At 40.2% G+C, this 18,396-nt stretch overlaps 1 protein-coding gene across 7 annotated transcripts in view; it reads right to left on the bottom strand.

Annotated features, from left to right (window-relative positions):
• The window catches only part of GRIA4 (glutamate ionotropic receptor AMPA type subunit 4), a 433,158-nt gene that overhangs the window by 282,681 nt on the left and 132,081 nt on the right, over window positions 1-18,396 (bottom strand). For all 7 annotated transcript variants that reach the window (XM_059707932.1, XM_059707931.1, XM_059707930.1 and 4 more), the window contains one exon: window positions 2,512-2,751. In XM_059707932.1, the coding sequence (XP_059563915.1) occupies window positions 2,512-2,751 (240 nt within the window). The remainder of the gene's footprint in view (window positions 1-2,511; window positions 2,752-18,396) is intronic.

Raw genomic sequence — 18,396 nt, 5'->3', positions numbered from 1 at the left:
TGGGAAGCATGGTGGTAAGAGGGCAGAGTGAGCATCTGAGCTCAAAATATGGCCCTTTTTCTGACATGTTATTTTTCATTCAGACAATTACCGCTTGAAGTAAAGGTGTCTATTTTAAAGTTGGGCTGGGCTACTATAGTACAAAGGACTTGTTATTCATAGTGAAGCAACTATTGGAGAGAACTATGAAATTCTAGAGTGACTTGAATTTAGAAGGTTAGAAGTAAAACAGTAAAATTCTAGGGTGATGACAACAAAAAAGTTGTCATCCTGTGCAGCAAGCCAGTAAGTGGTTAAAGGTTACAAGATGTCCTATTAAAAGAAATAGTGCTTTACATTGATGGTCTTCAGCCTTTGAAGGATGAAATTTTACCAAGAGAAAGAGTCTTTAAATAACCAATAGGTACAGCTACCTGCACTAGAGAGATACTATGGTGAGAGGCAACGGGAGGTGGCTCAAGGCTGAGCACCTCACTTGCTATGCAGGAGTGAGGATCCTGGAAATTATAAACTGGTGCAAAAGCAACACATCACGTTTAATCTCTGTTTGGTGGGGAGTCTGATGCACAAATGCCTACACCCTCTCCTTGCTAGAGATTGGGTGACACAGGGGCAAAGAAAAAAAAAGTGAGGCACAGGTCACTAGCATTGCTATGAGACCTACGAGAGCAAGATGCCCTAAAATAAGGAACTTCTGCCCAAAGTGCGAAACTGAGCTGTGTCATAACGAACCACAGGAAGAAAAATCTCATCCACATCCTCGTACATATTTCTTGACATTAGGATTCAATTTTTTAAAACATTTTAAATTGATTTTATTGAAGTGTATTTTTTTTTTGCATTTGACACTCATATTTTACAATTGATAAGCCTACATTAACACATCATTATCACCCAAAGTCCCTCTTTTACATCAGGGCTCACTCTTGCTGTTGTCCATTCTGTGCTTTTGGACAAATGTATAACAACATGTGTCCCCCATTAGAGTGTCACAGAGGGCAGTTTCACTGCCCTAAAAATCCTCTGTGCTCCTCCTATTCACCCCTGCTTCCTCTTATCCCCTGGAAACCATGGACCCTTACTGTCTCCATAGTTTTGCCTTTCTTAGAATGTCGTATAGTTGAAATCATACAGTATGTAGCCTTTTCTAATTGTCTTCTTTCACTGAATACCATGTGTTTAAGTTTCCTCCATGCCTTTTTATTGCTTGGTAGCTCATTACTTTTTAGCTCTGAATAATAATCTATTGCCTGAACATACCACAGTTTAATTAGCCACTCACCTACGGAAAGAAATCTTGGTTGTTTTAGATGGTTAGTTATTGGAAAATGATGTCATAAAACATAGGTAGATTTCCATATTTCCAATTGTGAATTAGAGTATGCTCTACCCATGCAGAAAATACATTGATAGTATAGCTTTTCTGAGCTTGTCTCAGAAAGGAAAATGTACCATGAATGCCAATATAAGTAATGTGCTAAGAGAAATGTTGATGAGACATCTCATCTGACATACTGTCCCCACCTGATTAAAAATGTGATTTTTTAATGAGAAAGATAAATTCCTTTACTGAGCTTTCATATCTGAAATAGAAAATTATGCTTTGAATCTTTGAAGGTAATTATATCTTCAAGAGGTTTACCTTGCTTGTTTATGGCTTTTATGTTTATTGTTTTACTCATTTCACAGATGGAATTCTATTCAAGGATGTTCTTAAAATGTTGCCTGTTTCAACTTTTATTCTAACTTCTTATCTTCTCATAAATCTTACGCTTTAAGGAAAAAGGACCAATGACAAAACCCCACAGGTGGTCCCCTGATGTTTATTTTGAAATATAACATGTTGCTATGATTCTAGTCACTAAATAAAAAACAGAATTGAAAACAACAACAACTCCTTAAGCTATGTCTCTAACTAAAAAAATTAAAATACTTTGTACAAACATGTATGGATTGTCAATAATTTAATGTTAGTGATCCGCCTTGTTCCTCCAACACATATAATATCATTTACTAACAGTGGCAGCCTGCTAGCTAAAGGCAAAGTGAAAGGTGCCCGCAAGAGAAGCCTTACTTCCAGATCCATTGTCATTGTCATGATCCTCCAATTCCTCATGTAAAGTCTCGCATTTCAAACTCAAAGCCATGGCTCAGTATGATACTATTTTAAGATGTTCCAAAACATTAAGTTATTTGCATTTGAGATAAAAGACTTATTAACTTCATGGTACCTGAAATATGACTTCAGAATTGTTAAAAATAATAATTTCTCTTAATTTCAACTATGTAACCAAGCATGGTTTGCTCACGAGTAACCTTGTGAATTTAAAGCTTATTTAATTAGAGAATTTCCTCCAGAGTCAAGGTAAAAATACTAACAGTATACATTGACCATTTTCTAATTTTAGCCTTATTAGGGATTAAAATATTTTGCTCAATCACACAAGTATACAAGGTCATTTCAGGTTGAAATGAGAGTTCTACTTATGTAGATATGGAATCGTGACTTACCCCTGTCTGTGTCATACAGGAAGACAAAACAGTTCCATTCATAGTGATCCAGCAGACTTAAGAGTGCTCCTCGCAAGGAAGGCCTCAGCTGCAACACAAACTGGCTCTCCCCCTCGGTAGGGAAACTTGGTGTGATGAGGGAGATGTGTAAGGCGCTGCAGAATGAGGTCAAGGTGTGTACTGACCTCTTATCATAGAGTCCAAAAATGGCAAATACTCCTCTAGAATACTGGGAACAGACTGAAACGAAAGAAAAAAAAAAGAATACAAACCATTAGTACACTCTAAAATTGTTAACTTCCACATCTACAGTTGATGAAATGAAAAAGAAATCTCTGAATTATTGGCATGTCAGGAATATAAGAAAAGGTTATAAGTGAAGTGTGCCATCAACTGTACAATCAATTAATGAATTTTTTTAAAATATATTTTATTGATTTTTTACAGAGAGGAAAGGGAGAGAGATAGAGAGTTAGAAACATCGATCAGCCGCCTCCTGCACATCTCCCACTGGGGATGTGCCCACAACCCAGGTACATGCCCTTGACCGGAATCGAACCTAGGACCCTTCAGTCCGCAGGCCGGCGCTCTATCCACTGAGCCAAACCGGTTTCGGCAATTAATGAATTCTTGAACTTGTATTCAAAACCCTGCATTGAGTGAGATAACTTGGAGCTATAAGCTTCCTTTCCCAAGAAGCTGATTTAAATTAAAGGGAAGTTTAACTAAAATGATGTAATCTATGGTATTCCAGGATAAGGCGGCAAATCCTAAGTGAGAGACTCTAAGTGTGAAAAAAATCTAAATTTTTCTCCATATGTTTCTCTTACATGTAAAAATATAATATCATACTTTGAAAATGTTTAAGTATATTTAGAGGAACATTTAAATAACCAGAGTGCCATCCGTTGTAAGCCATATGCTTATCTTGTCTAGTTTGAATTGGACTGCATTTGATACTCAGCCTAAATTATTATTATTTTTTTTGCAGTGGCAGTTTCATTTTTTATCACAACCTTAGAGTTCTCTTGAATCTTGCTTGAAAATAAAAAATTATGCAGTCTGGAAAGTCATTGTTGGGATATGCAAGATGCTTAGCAGAATTGTGGCAACTTGTGCAGCCTGTAGGTAGGCCACATGCAAAGACAGTTAATTCCACACCCAGAAGAACACTGTTCTCCTGAAAGAAGAGAACCCGAGGTAAGCAGGTGCCCAGGCTCACCTTGCCTTTCTTTCCATCCCCCGAGTTGTTGCAAAGACAATGGGGCGAATTTATAAAGAGAAGAAAATTGTCCTCGAGATTCTTGCCCCATCATATTTGATCACCTTATTGACATGACTGATCTCTAGTTCAAACTTGGGTGACTTTTTCTAGTTTATATTATAAAGGATACAAACCTACATTAGGGATACTCTTTCCCCATCTATAATAATAAAAGCATAATATGCTAATTAGACCAACATCCTTCCAGACATCCTTCCTTCCAGACAAAGCCGCAGTGGGTTGGGGCCATGGTGGTGGCAGCGGGCAGGGGCCAGGGCCAAGGTCCTTGCACGAATTTTGTGCATTCGGCCTCTAGTTTATAAATAAATTGAGACTTCTTGAATTTCAAATTCTTCTAGTTTATCACATGGCTAGAGGTCTTATTTCTCCTTGGCTTATTTAGCTAGTTAAAAAAGTTGTTAGCTTTATAAAATCTTTCTGTTTTCTGATTTTGGTTACTGATTGTAATTGCTAAGCTCATTAAGAAACCCAGAGTATGGATAGTCTAGATGTATTTATCTTAGCAGTAGTTCATAGTGATACAAAGAAATTAGATTTTGCTTTGTTAAAGTAATAATAGGCTCTTAGAAAAACTAATTTGCCTACTAACATTTATATCCATATTCCACAATATCTGGGTTTTTGGAAATTATGAAGCATAATTAAATAAGATAAGTTAATAAAACATGGAGGTGTTTCTTTTGTTCTTGTTTATTGTATCTCTTGAATAAGCAATGTAATTGTACATAAGAAGGTAGCCATTACAGCAAGTGAACGCTGTTGGTCTTCTTTAGGTGATGTGCTCTGAGAGATACTGTGTATGTTGTAGGCTCACCCAGGAACTAGGATTTGATCACCTGAATAGATTGACCAACCTGGAAAGTTAGTCCTGGCACAATGACTGACTGTCATTTTCTTGCAAGATATAAAAAACATTATTTTGTAACATTTTGGGTTTCAACTGAATTTACTTTTATACCTTAAATGACCTGATTAAATCAAGCTGCTGGATCAGACCTTAACCTTGTGAATGTTACATCAAGACTTTGGATGTATTTCTGTGAGTGCTGCACATTTAGCATAACCTGGAGGTACTCCTTTGTGTTGTCATATTTTTTTCTGTTCTCTTGATTTTTCATGGAAATTGAGGGTTCGCTTTCAATCTTTACATTGCAAATAATCTACTTCAATTAATTTTTATTTTACTTTACTGAAAAAAAATAAAGTTGAAGAGCTTTAAGAAATCATATCTAAGATGCTGACTTTCTATTTGGTGCTAAAATTACACACAGATTTTATTACATTTTCAAGAAAATGTAAACATGCAGGATTTACAAGTCATATACTTTAAGTTATTCATGCATATAATGAGCAGTTGCATAATCCCTTCTGTTTTGGGACTTACTTTTGTCAAATATTGGTTTCCAAACACTGAGTTTTTAGGAACTCCACAAATTCTCTAGGGGGACTTGCATAGCTTTGCATGAGAACCTTTGGTGAGAAGGGGGTGGGTGGGCAAGCCTGGACCCCTTCCGATTTTATGTATTTCAAATATTGAGCGAACATAAATTTTTATGTCCAAGAAATATTACACTTCAGAAAAAAGGTCAGAAACAATGTATCCTGCACAAAACCCCTCTACTGTTTGTTCCTACTATACTGTTTTCAGACTTCATTATGACTTTCCACTAGTTTGGTGCTCGCTGTACTATTTAACTTATTTTAATTTATTGTGTTTGATACTGACCAAACTTAATGTTTTTGATATTTAAACATCTTCTATCTACTTTCATTCATAAGCATCATCATAAATATGTATCTCTTCTCCTTTTCATAGCCATCTGTTATTTTGCCTTTAATAAACTAATTTTGAAACTGTACTAAATATTAGATTAATAACTTTGCTTCTGGCTGCATTATGTCACTCAACTTTTCTTTTCACTTTGCAAATGTCCAGAAATGTTAATAATATTCTATTCAACTTTTTCTTGGGCTATTTTACCTAGATTATATGCATGGCATATGAGGATTATTGGGTTTCCTATGTGTGTGAATGCATTGTCAGTCAAATGCTCAAAGTTATTATCTCAGTGTGCTATCCTGGAAACTATTTTATTTAGTCCAATAGATTAAATTTTAAAATATAATTATTTCCATATTTAGTATTACCATCTAGCTTTGCAAACACTCAAGTCAAAATTTACTTAGTTATGTCTGATGACATCTATTGATGTTTGTCATACAAATAATTATGCAAACAATGGAACTTAAACTATATATGCATACATCAATTAATTAGAGTAAGCTAAACTGAATATCATTGTGTTCAGAATACATAAAAGGGAACAAACTGAATCTTATATAGATGGCTAAATAAAATAAACAAGGGAACACTGAGTCACTAAATAGTTGCAATCCTATTAGGTAGATACATGTTTTGAGATATAAACACTAACCAAGTTTCATTGCATATTCTGTATTCTGCTTTACTAATGAAATCACTTGGGTCCTGCATTATGTAACTAAACATATACTATAAACACATGGTCATAATCCATTCATCTTTACTTGATGGTGTCAATGAATTAACTATGTCTTCTCATCAAGTAGTCACCCAGTTTCATCCCAGAGTCTACATTCCAGATGCCAAACCAGTGAAATTGTTATGCAGTTTGTGACAGTTTATCACCCCATGTCACATACAAATCGAATGGCAGTGTCTTAGCTCAGCGTCTCAAGTTGTGAGCATTAGAGCAAGGAGCTGAGTCTGACATGGCCACCAAAGCAGGAAAGGAAGGACGCAGGCCACTGCTTCACCCTGTGCCCTTTCCTTTCTCCTGTATCTTCAATTTTCCTCTTGCCTAAATGCATTCCCAAAATGCTTTCAAACAAGCTGAACTCCTTCTTATTTTATGAAACACAGAACTTTCCCGACCCTATGCTGCCTACCTCTTTTTACCCCTTCCCAGTCACTAAAGGAGTTTTTCACTTACACTGTTTCAAATTCATCTGGCTGCTCTACTTCCCAGCCACCAAAACCACTCCATCAATTTTGCTAATGACCAAGTGCAACCTAAATCTTACAGTTTAGCTCCTGTCTTACTGGAATCCTTTGCTGTCTTTGACACTTTGGACACTTCTCTCAGATGCTTCCTTCCCTTGCTTTCTTAACACCAGGCTCTCGTCTTCATTCACTCTCTCTAGATATTTCTTAGTGTCTTTGAATATTCTTTCCCTCTGCTCCTTTAAAAGTGGTAAGCCTTAAAACTTTCCCTCTTTACTTTAAACGCAATTCCACTGAAAATGGCCATCCCTGGGGCTTTAATTACCGCCTATGTAATCATGATCCCCCAAACTGTACCATTTACTTAAATCTTTCTCTTGAACTCCAGATCTATGTATCTAAGTTCATCACTTCCAACCCACTGTGAATTTTAGTATAGCTGTATTTTCTCTCTCTCACACTGTATTCCAGAACTTTGATACTTTCCTATTCAGAGCTGGAGTCTGATCTTCCAACGTGAACCCGGGCTGGCTTCAGTGATTGCCTCAGCGATTAAAGTGTGACAGAAGTGACTCTATGTGACTTCTGAGGCTATGGCTGCCTCTCTGTTGAGACAGATTTTTTTTTTTACCCAGCTACCATGCTGTGAGGAAGACCATGTGACGTGAAGAGGCCCACATAGAAAGGAACCAATATTCCTATCCCTCAGCATCAGCTAAGCTCCAGGTTGACAGTCAAATGAACTAATTATCCTATCTAATAAAAGAGAAAGATGGTAATTGGCGTACGACCGCTACCCTTCCCATTGGCTAATCAGGGAGATATGCAAATTAACTGCCAGCAAAGATGGCGGCTGGCAGCCAGGCAGCTGATGTGAACAGGGAGGCTTGCTTGCTTCAGTGACGGAGGGAGGACTCCAACGTTCCCCCCTGACTTACCAGCCTCTCAGCTGCAACTCTAAGCAACTATGTTGCAAATATAGAAGCAAAAAATCCCCAGAAACCTGCTTTACTCAGCTGGGCTTCAGCCAGCCAGACCGCAACATTGTATCAAATACAGACGGTAAACAAAGGCCAGAAACCTGTTTTCAGCAGCCGAGGCCTCAGAGCTAAAGCTGGCCCAGAATAAAAAGAAAAAAAAAGAAAAAAAAGGAGCGGTTGGGAGCTTCAGTCACCCGTCAGCCTGAAAACGGCCCTCAGCCCCTCAGCCAGACTGGCCAGGCACCCCAGTGGGGACTCCCACCCTGATCCAGGACACCCTTCTGGGCAAACCAGCCGGTCCCCACCCGTGCACCAGGCCTCTACCCTATATAGTAAAAGGGTAATATGCCTCCCGGCACCGGGATCAGCGTGACAGGGTCAGCGCCCAAACCCCCTGATCGCCCTGCGGCTCTGTGTGTGACAGGGTACAGTGCCCTAACCCCCTGATTGGCCCTGCTCTGTGTGTGACAGGGTGCAGCGCCCAAACCCCCTGATCGGCCCTGCTCTGTGGATGATAGAGGGCGGTGCCCCAAGCCCCCACCCCCTATGGGCCCTGCTCTGTGTGTGACGGGGTAGAGCCATAACCTCCCCATAGGCCCTGCCCTGAGTGTGAGAGTGGCGGTGCCCCAACCCCCTGATCGGCCCTGCTCTGTGGGTGATAGAGGGTGGCACCCCAACCCCCTGATCCGCCCTGCTCTGTGCGTGACAGGGGGTGGCGCCACAACTTCCCCATCAACCCTGCCTTGAGTGTGACAGGGGGCGGTGCCCCAGCCCCCCAATCGGCCCTACCCTGAGCGTGACTGAGGGTGGCATCGCAACCTCCAGGTCCACCCTGCTCTGTGCATGTCAGGGGGCGGCGCCCCAACTCCCCAATCAACCCTGCTCTGAGCCCGACCAGGGGCTGCACCTAGGGATTGGGCCTGCCCTCTGCCACCCAGGAGCAGGCCTAAGCCAGCAGGTTGTTATCTCCCGAGGGGTCCCAGACTGCGAGAGGGCACAGGCCGGGCTGAGGGGACCCCCTCCCCCCCGAGTGCACAAATTTTTGTGCACCGGGCCTCTAGTTATATAATAAAAGGCTAATAGGCAAATTGTCCCCTTGACCAGGAGTTCGACAAGGGGGTAGGGCTGGCCTGCCAACCACCCCCGGCTCCTCCTCCTAGCTGGCCCTGTCCCCGACTGCCCCCCCACCCGGATTGGGGTGGGCCGGCCGAACCCCACCATGCACAGACTTGTGCACTGGGCCTCTAGTAGCAATAAATTTTCAGGATGATCTTTGTATCCAGTACTTAGGGGTATGCCTATGCATGGTAAGCTTTCAATAAGTATTTTATAGATACACTTTTAAGGAATGTTGCTTCATTTTTGTGCCACTGTTTATTTTTTAAAAATTCTTAATATTGAATATTTGAATTGTTGTCTTGTTTTTCTTTTTTCTTTTTTTTAAAAATATATTTTATTGATTTTTTACAGAGAGGAAGGGAGAGAGATAGAGAGTTAGAAACATCGATGAGAGAGAAACATCGATCAGCTGCCTCCTGCACATCTCCTACTGGGGATATGCCCGCAACCCAGGTACATGCCCTTGACCAGAATCGAACCAGGGACCTTTCAGTCCGCAGGCCGACACTCTATCCACTGAGCCAAACCGGTTTCGGCAATTCTTTTTTATTTTTTGCTATTATATCTAAAGCTTTCATGACAACCATCTCTGATTATTCATTAAGGTAAGCTGCTAGAAGTGAAATTATAAAGTAAAGTATATGAATCTTTTTTTAAAAATATCTTTTTGAAGGGTTTTGGTAAATATTACTAAATTTATTCCACAATTATGTACTAATTTATATCTCTCAATAATATTTATTGGGCTAAATAAGTTTTTAAAATTCTTCTTTTCTCTACTGTTTTGAAAGTTATATTTATTATGTTGAGTCTTCAATTTATTATCGTTGCCCTTAATTTTTATATATTTATTTGTTATACATTTATAATTTTTCCATATTGATTGAGATACGATTGACCTATAACATTGTGTAAGTTTAAGGTATACAAAATGATGACTTGATGCATATATTGTGAAATGATTCCAACAATAAGGTTAGTTAGTACATTTATCACCTCACATAATTACCATTTTTTGTTGTGGTGATGAGAATATTTAAGATTTACACTCTGAGCAACTTTCAAGTATGTAATATAGTAAGGACTGTTGGGGTTTTCAGCAGTGAAACCTACTGGGGCTCTCTGACAATCAAGCTACTGGAAACCAAGGTCACTCCCATGCATGACTGATACTATAAACCAGTAGTTCCCAACCCTTTTTTTGGCCATGTCTCACCTAAGCATCTCTAAAATCCTGATGCCCCCTCCTCCCCCAGTGACATATAATTCTTATTATTCAAAAAGTGAACTCTTATTCACCTGGAGGAAGCTTAAAAGGCCATTAACTTGGTCTCAACAAGCTTCCAAAGAAAATGGCACCCATGAAATAGAAAAATAAAAGAATGCAAGGATAGTTGAAGTACTGAGGAAGAAATCACCAAGAAATTGTTAAAAAATAGTAATAGTATGAAGTGATATGCAAAAATAGCAAATAAAGTTTCAAAACATATAATAGACAACTGAAATGCATAAATATGCCACTATATACGTATATACTGTATCTGAGGCCCCTACAGCCATAAGAAATGTAAAAAAAAATCACTATTAATAACTCATTCTGGAATTGCCCTCCTTAAAAATCAAATTGCCCCCCTGTGGGGCGTGTACCCCACGTTGGCAACCACCGCTATAGACCCTTTCCTTCTGACTTGTTCCTGGAGGTCTCTAGATGCCTCAGCTTTGCTGGTCTCTGGTGGGGTGAAACTGAAAGGGGCCCTTCAAGTGGTTCCTGACAAGGCTGGGGAAGCTGGTCACTCACCCTGCTCTCCTTTTCCAAGACAAGAGAACTGTGCTGGGCTAAGGGTTCCCTCTTGGCACTGAACAGTGCTGGCCTGGGATATCGGATAATGCAGGCAAAATGGAACTTTCCCTCCTACCCTCTTTGTCGGGTTATTCTCAGTTTGCTGCTTTTTGTTTTTTTCCTCTATGTGTTCCTGAAACTTTGTTAGGAAACTCCTGAGTTCTCCCACAGCTATTTTGTGTGTGAATAACTGTCTAACTGCTGTTCATTGTGGAAGGACATAAGGGTGCATCTCGTATCCCCCATCTTAGTCATAATATTCTAAATTTAATAAATTATCTCCACACTCCATCAGAATAATTCAAGGACATTTAAGCATTTTAACTGCAGAAAATGCCCTCCATACTATTACTGTCCAATATTGTAGTTCATATGGGTTTAGTAATTTTAAAATATAGCCTCTATTGGATATTTTCATTGTCTGAAATCCTTGATAATCTAACACTCCTTTGTGTATGTTGCAATTCTTGCTCAAGGTGGATTATCAACATATTTGTTTTATAATTTTGAATTGTGAGCACATTTTAGCAAAGTCTACCTGTGAGAATTTAGAGAAACCTGTTTTGGAGAAACACTTCTCCAAAGGGATTTTGCATTTATTCTGCCAAGCACCCCAATGAGTTTGTATGTGGGGGGGGGGAGAGAGAGAGAGAGAGAGAGAGAGAGAGAGAGAGAGAGAGAGAGAGAGAGAGGCTCCTAGAAAATGCAGAGTGTATATAGATTTGTACAGAAAAGTCAAAAGAGAGTGGACAATTATGGAATGAGCTACCCTGCACACATCTGTACATCTCATTCAAGGCCAACTTTATATCTGTCCTTTTTTTTTTAATATATTTTATTGATTTTTCACAGAGAGGAAGGGAGAAAGAGAGTCAGAAACATCGATGGGAGAGAAACACCGATCAGCCGCCTCCTGCACATCTCCCACTGGGGATGTGCCCGCAACCCAGGTACATGCCCTTGACCGGAATCGAACCCGGGACCCCTCAGTCCGCAGGCCGACGCTCTATCCAGTGAGCCAAACTGGTTTCGGCAATATATCTGTCCTTGACCCCATTCATTATCTCTTTCTGAGGGGACTTCCTTAGTTAGTATGCCTTCTCTCCCTCTTTACTGGCTACATTCCCTCAACTTGTTAACATACTCAAATTTCTCCAATCCCTTCCCAATTTAATATTATGTCAATAATAAAAACCACATTTTATTGGTATCTAATCTTGTTCCCTGATGTATTTTCAGGCTCTAAAATTGGCATAAGAAAAATGCTCAATTAGCATTCATTCAGTGAATGAAATCATAGTTTCTTGTAAAATAAATTAGAAGAGACTGGGAGAGTGTGGAATGACTGGCTGAAAGCTGCAAAATTCTGCTTTTGGTTGCTGAGTTTACTCTGGCAGTTAAAAGTTTTCATTTCTTCCTAGCGTCTAGGCAATTCCTTTTGGTCTCTACATGTATTCTCCCTCCCCTTTCAACCATGCACAAACTGCCCATTAGCTTTTAATTAACGCCTAGTTTCTGAAAACTGACAGCTATCAGTACATATAAATTTAATGATTCCTTATAAGGAAATAAAATGTAATTATAACTATCTATTAATATGTTAACAATTTAAAATTCAGGTAATGAGACAACTGTCTTCTTTAGAAGTGACAAGAACGTATAATTTCTGTTGTTATCAGGGTGATGTTATATTGTCATTTTTATACATTTAATTTTCACAGAATATGATGAAACTATGAGTTTATCCAGCAGCATAGAGTTTGCAACTACATGTGAAATACTAATTCAGTCTTCCAGCCTTTGCCCAACCTCCCACTGCACAGGCTCTCACTGCACAGCCTTCCACAGCACAGCCTTCCACAGCACATCCTCCCACTGCACAGCCTCCCACAGCACAGCCTCCCACTGCACAGCCTCCCACTGCACAGGCTCTCACTGCACAGCCTTCCACAGCACAGCCTTCCACAGCACATCCTCCCACTGCACAGCCTCCCACAGCACAGCCTCCCACTGCACAGCCTCCCACTGCACAGCCTCCCACTGCACAGCCTTCCACAGCACAGCCTTCCACAGCACATCCTCCCACTGCACAGCCTCCCACTGCACAGCCTCCCACTGCACAGCCTCCCACTGCACAGCCTTCCACAGCACATCCTCCCACTGCACAGCCTTCCACAGCACAGCCTCCCACTGCACAGCCTTCCACAGCACATCCTCCCACTGCACAGCCTTCCACAGCACATCCTCCCACCGCACAGCCTCCCACTGCACAGCCTCCCACCGCACAGCCTCCCACTGCACAGCCTCCCACCGCACAGCCTCCCACTGAACAGCCTTCCACAGCACATCCACCCACTGCACAGGCTTCCACAGCACATCCTCCCACTGCACAGCCTTTCACAGCACAGCCTCCCACAGCACAGCCTTCCACTGCACATCCTCAAACTGCACAGGCTCTCACTGCACAGCCTTCCACAGCACAGCCTTCCACAGCACATCCTCCGACTGCACAGCCTCCCACAGCACAGCCTCCCACTGCACAGCCTCCCACTGCACAGCTTTTCACTGCACAGCCTCCCACCGCACATCCTCCCACTGCACAGCCTTCCACAGCACATCCTCCCATTGCACAGCCTTCCACTGCACAGGCTCTCACTGCGCAGCCTTCCACAGCACAGCCTTCCACAGCACATCCTCCCACTGCACAGCCTCCCACTGCACAGGCTCTCACTCCACAGCCTCCCACTGCACAGGCTCTCACTGCACAGCCTTCCACAGCACAGCCTTCCACAGCACATCCTCCGACTGCACAGCCTCCCACAGCACAGCCTCCCACTGCACAGCCTCCCACTGCACAGCCTTCCACTGCACAGCCTCCCACTGCACAGGCTCTCACTGCACAGCCTTCCACAGCACAGCCTTCCACAGCACATCCTCCGACTGCACAGCCTCCCACAGCACAGCCTCCCACAGCACAGCCTCCCACTGCACAGCCTCCCACTGCATAGCCTTCCACTGCACAGCCTCCCACTGCACAGCCTTCCACAGCACAGCCTTCCACAGCACATCCTCCCACTGCACAGCCTCCCACAGCACAGCCTCCCACTGCACAGCCTCCCACTGCACAGCCTCCCACCACACAGCTTTCCACAGCACATCCTCCCACTGCACAGCCTTCCACAGCACATCCTCCCACTGCACAGCCTCCCACTGCACAGCCTCCCACTGCACAGGCTCTCACTCCACAGCCTCCCACCGCACAGCCTCCCACCGCACAGCCTCCCACTGCACAGCCTCCCACTGCACAGCCTCCCACTGCGCAGCTTTTCACTGCACAGCCTTCCAGAGCACAGCCTTCCACTGCACAGCCTTCCACTGCACAGCCTCCCACTGCACAGCCTTCCACAGCACAGCTTTTCACTGCACAGCCTTCCAGAGCACAGCATAGCACAGCCGCCTACCACACAGCCTCCCACTGCACAGTCTCCCGCCACACAGCCTCCAGCTGCACAACCCCTGGTTCTGTATTTACCTAATTTCTACCTGTTAATTTTCAGAATCTTGCCATATATATTTCTTCTAAAAGAAATATTCTCACCCCTCTGGATTTTAAAATGATTTTTCTGAATACACTAGCAGTTTATTGGAAATCTTTACAAAGTCAGTAAGTATTAGTTTATCATCTTCCTTCTTTCTCTGATTGTTTGATGTTAAAATGATAAGCTCCTCATATTTAGATCTGACAAGGCTCAATCAGATGGTGGATAGATCATGCTGAGTCCGGAATGCATTGATTTATGACCTTAAGGTGTTATCATAGGTTCTTAATATGTAAAAGTTAATTTTCTTAGACTTCTACAGGGTGGTTAGCTATAGTACATAAAGTCCCTGAAGCTAATCACCATAAATGACAAGTTGAAATGCAAATTACGTACAAATATTTCACCTTAGTTATGTCACAAATAAGTACTCTTGCTTTCTCAGCTGTCTTCTCTGAAGAAGCTCTGGACAATGCCCGTGCAGACCACAGGGAGCTATAATTGCGGGCTGCACTTGCACAGCCCTGCACATGCTTCGCTTCTGTTTTATGACATCTCAGCTCGAGAGCACATTGCAATTCTCAATTAAACTAATTGAGAGCTCAGTAAAAAATATACAGGCTTGTTTGCACATTTCTTTCCGGAGTCAGGCCGTCATAATGGAAACACATGGCTCATTTTGCTTCCAAGGCTGAAAAAGGAATAAGCAGAGGGCTATTTTCAATACACAGCACAATGAGCAAAATGCCTTTCAATGTAAAGTTGGCTTCCCTGGCAGGCGTTTGGGGGCTGCAAAGATCGGATCCTTCTTTTATAAAGAATGCTAATCTATAAACATAAGGACTCCAACAAGTGAGCCTTTTACAGTGGCCCCACCCCATAACAGAGAAACAGAATTTCCGGAGGATGAGGCTAAGAAATCAGGATTTTAAAAAGATTCCCAGGTGATTCTAATGTGCAGCCAAGGTTGAGAACCACTGCTTTAGAAGGATGGAAGGTGAGAGGAGAAGAAACCAATTCTAAAGAGCACCTAAATAATAACAAGTGAGTGTTGCTTCTTTACCTGTCAATGCCAATCATGAAGGGCAGCGTAGAGGGAGAGGCACCAAGGGACTACTGTTTAGCACCCAAGGACTGGAATATAGTTTTATCTTTGTGGCCTTAATGGAAACATTCAACTCATCATCTATATTTTATATACTATATAACTGCATTGCATAATTGCAGTAGGATTCTTTTTATGCTAGAGAAACACATTTTCAAGGATCTAAATCTGTTGAAAGCTTTTCTTCATTAAAGTAGACACAGCTGTCTTTCTGAAAAGCACTTAAATACATCGTGAAAGTGGATAACATCAATTAAAAATGGAATGGAATAATATTTGGCAGCTATCTGGGAGAGTTTTAAAACAACGGTTCTCATGAATATTAGGCTTCCTGAATAACTGAAGTGCCATCATTTATTTTGGATCTAGAATCTGTGACATTTGTTTAATGTCTGTCAGTACTACCAGACGTGTCTGAGACAGCAAGGACTCTGATTGCTTTAATCATCAAATTTTTCCAGCATCCAGCATAATGCTTGGCACAGAGTTGATAGTCAATACATATATTTTTTTAAATTTTACATATTGATTTGAGAGAGAGAGAGGAAGAGAGAGAGAGATAGGAAGTTGATTTTTGCTCCACTTGTTTATGCATTCATTGATTGCTTCTTCTATGTGCCCTGACTGGAGATTGAACCTCAAACTGTGGCAAATTAGGAGGATGCCCTAACCAACTGAGCTACCTGGCCAGGGCTCAACAAATATTTTTTAAATGAATAACCGAGTGAATGGAGGCAAAGAGGATGTCATGCATGAAAGGTATTTGAGATTCGTTAAGATATTTGGCCTAACTAATCTTTTGAATAAAATGTGCAGCCATTTGAAGCAAATCTAACATGTAAAATTGTGTTTTTACAAAATACAATAATGCCTCATTATATTTAATATGATACAATTTTACCAAAGTTAATTTACGTGCTACTTGTTTGGAATTCACAATGTACACACTTTTAATGGGATAGTCTGCTCAGTGCTATAGGCTAAGGATTACACATGCTCCAATTAGGCTTCCTGAATAACGGAAGTGCTATTCACATATAACTCAGACAAATATAAGGATAAACACACATATAATCCAGACGAATAAGATTGCAGTATCCAGCGTTTCGTGTGTGTGTGTATAATTGTGTCCTCTAAAACACACTGCACAAAATCCTGACAGAGAATTTACAGATAACCTTGACTAGATGGAAATACTAAACATTTGCATAACTTCTCCACACATAGAAAAAGATACTAGAATATTTTTTCCCCATTCTAAAATATAATATTAGAGCCAGTAGCCAGGATGAGGGAGCCATTATGATGGCCTGACTCTAGGAAAGGGGAAGGGAAGAAAACAACAAGTACTAAATACCTACTATGTGTCAGGCTCTCTAACAGTCATTTTATTTTTATTATCTTGTTCCAACAGCCCTACAAGGTAGGTATTATTCTCCTTTTTCTTTTTCTTTAAAAAGAAAAACAAAATTTGGTGAAGTTATATAACCTCTACAAGTTGATACATTTAAGTGGGGAAAGAGCAATTTTTAACCCAACATGATTCTAAAGGTCATGCTCATTCTATTCTACCACTTGAAAAGAAAGTCACTGGCTGAGCACTTCTAAACCCTGCTCTGTTGAAGGGATATTGGCCATTACACCCTTATTGCTATTGGAGGAGGCACTATAAGAATACTTACACTTCATGGCAACAGAAGTAGTTCTTACAGGATTATGAACTATGGGTTTCTTATTTAAAAAGCCGCTTCTTAAAGCAAACCAAGTTTTAGCTCTCAATTTAGAAAGGATAAACACAGACAAATAAGCCTGCAGTATCTAGCGTTTCAAGTGTGTGTATGTGCATGTGTGTGTGTGTGTGCATGTGTGTGTGTGTAATTGTGTCCTCTAAAACATCCTGCACAAAATCCTGATAGAGAATTTACAGGTAACCATGAATAGATGGAAATATTAAAAATTTGCATAGTTTCTCCATACATACAGATAGTAAAAGATTTTTTCCATTCTAAATTATAATATTAGAACCAGTAGCCAGATGTTACTAAAATAGAGGATTTAATTGTGTGCTGTGTTATATTATTTTCTCTAGATTCAAATTTGAAGAACAATTGTCAAACATCTGGACTGTACACTAGGATGGAAAATACAAAGTAGAAATGATGAGCCACTCTAGTTACTTTGTCAAAGTTATAATTTTAAGGTTTTTGAGTTCTCAGAATCATTACCAGACTTTTACGAGTTAAATAAACTCTGACTTATAAAGCCTTTTACTTTTTTCTCTCAATTATTAGGATATTATAGAACAGAATGATGTCTAATAAAAATGCTATTTCATTCCCTATGATATTAAACCATGATTCATTTTTTCAAAGAATACTATTAATAATTTGCTCTGACTACATCTGTGTGTGCATCTGAGTGTGATGAAAATAGAAAATGCTTTTCAGTTTTGAGAAATTATAATAGAATATGCCTTGGTCTAGTAATCACTATAATCATAATCCTTTAAAAGCATTAAACTTGAAGTATATATTTCCTTGCTTTTACACTAAAATAGCATTTTTCCTAATAACTTTTTTAGAATAGTTAAAAACCCTTAATGACCAAAAAAATCAGACTTTTATATTAAAACATAATCTTTTGAAAAAAATTGAAATTTATGTGTATCTGTTACTTAACAATTAAAATGACATTTATTCATTCTATCCAAAGAAAAAGAAATTATTCAATATAAATTTTCATTGTGTGTGTGTGTATATATATATATATATATATATATATATATAGTAATTTATGTCACATGTTGAAGAGATTAACAGATGTGTATTATACTATATATTATACTGTGAGATTCTAAAATTTTTCTAAATAACTTAATTATTTGGCATGCTTTGAAAAAATAGATTTCAGAAATCATATAGTAACACTGATTCACTTTTTTGAATAATCTGAACATTTCAAATATAACTGTTTTCTAACATATCCAACTTTTTAAAAGAATGGTCTAGAATTAATGAGTCTTCTTTCAATATGA

The sequence above is a fragment of the Myotis daubentonii genome, chromosome 9, assembly GCF_963259705.1.
Source record: "Myotis daubentonii chromosome 9, mMyoDau2.1, whole genome shotgun sequence".
Taxonomy (NCBI): domain Eukaryota; kingdom Metazoa; phylum Chordata; class Mammalia; order Chiroptera; family Vespertilionidae; genus Myotis; species Myotis daubentonii.
Note: the sequence above shows the minus strand (reverse complement) of the source record. Positions and strands in the feature narration are given on the sequence as shown.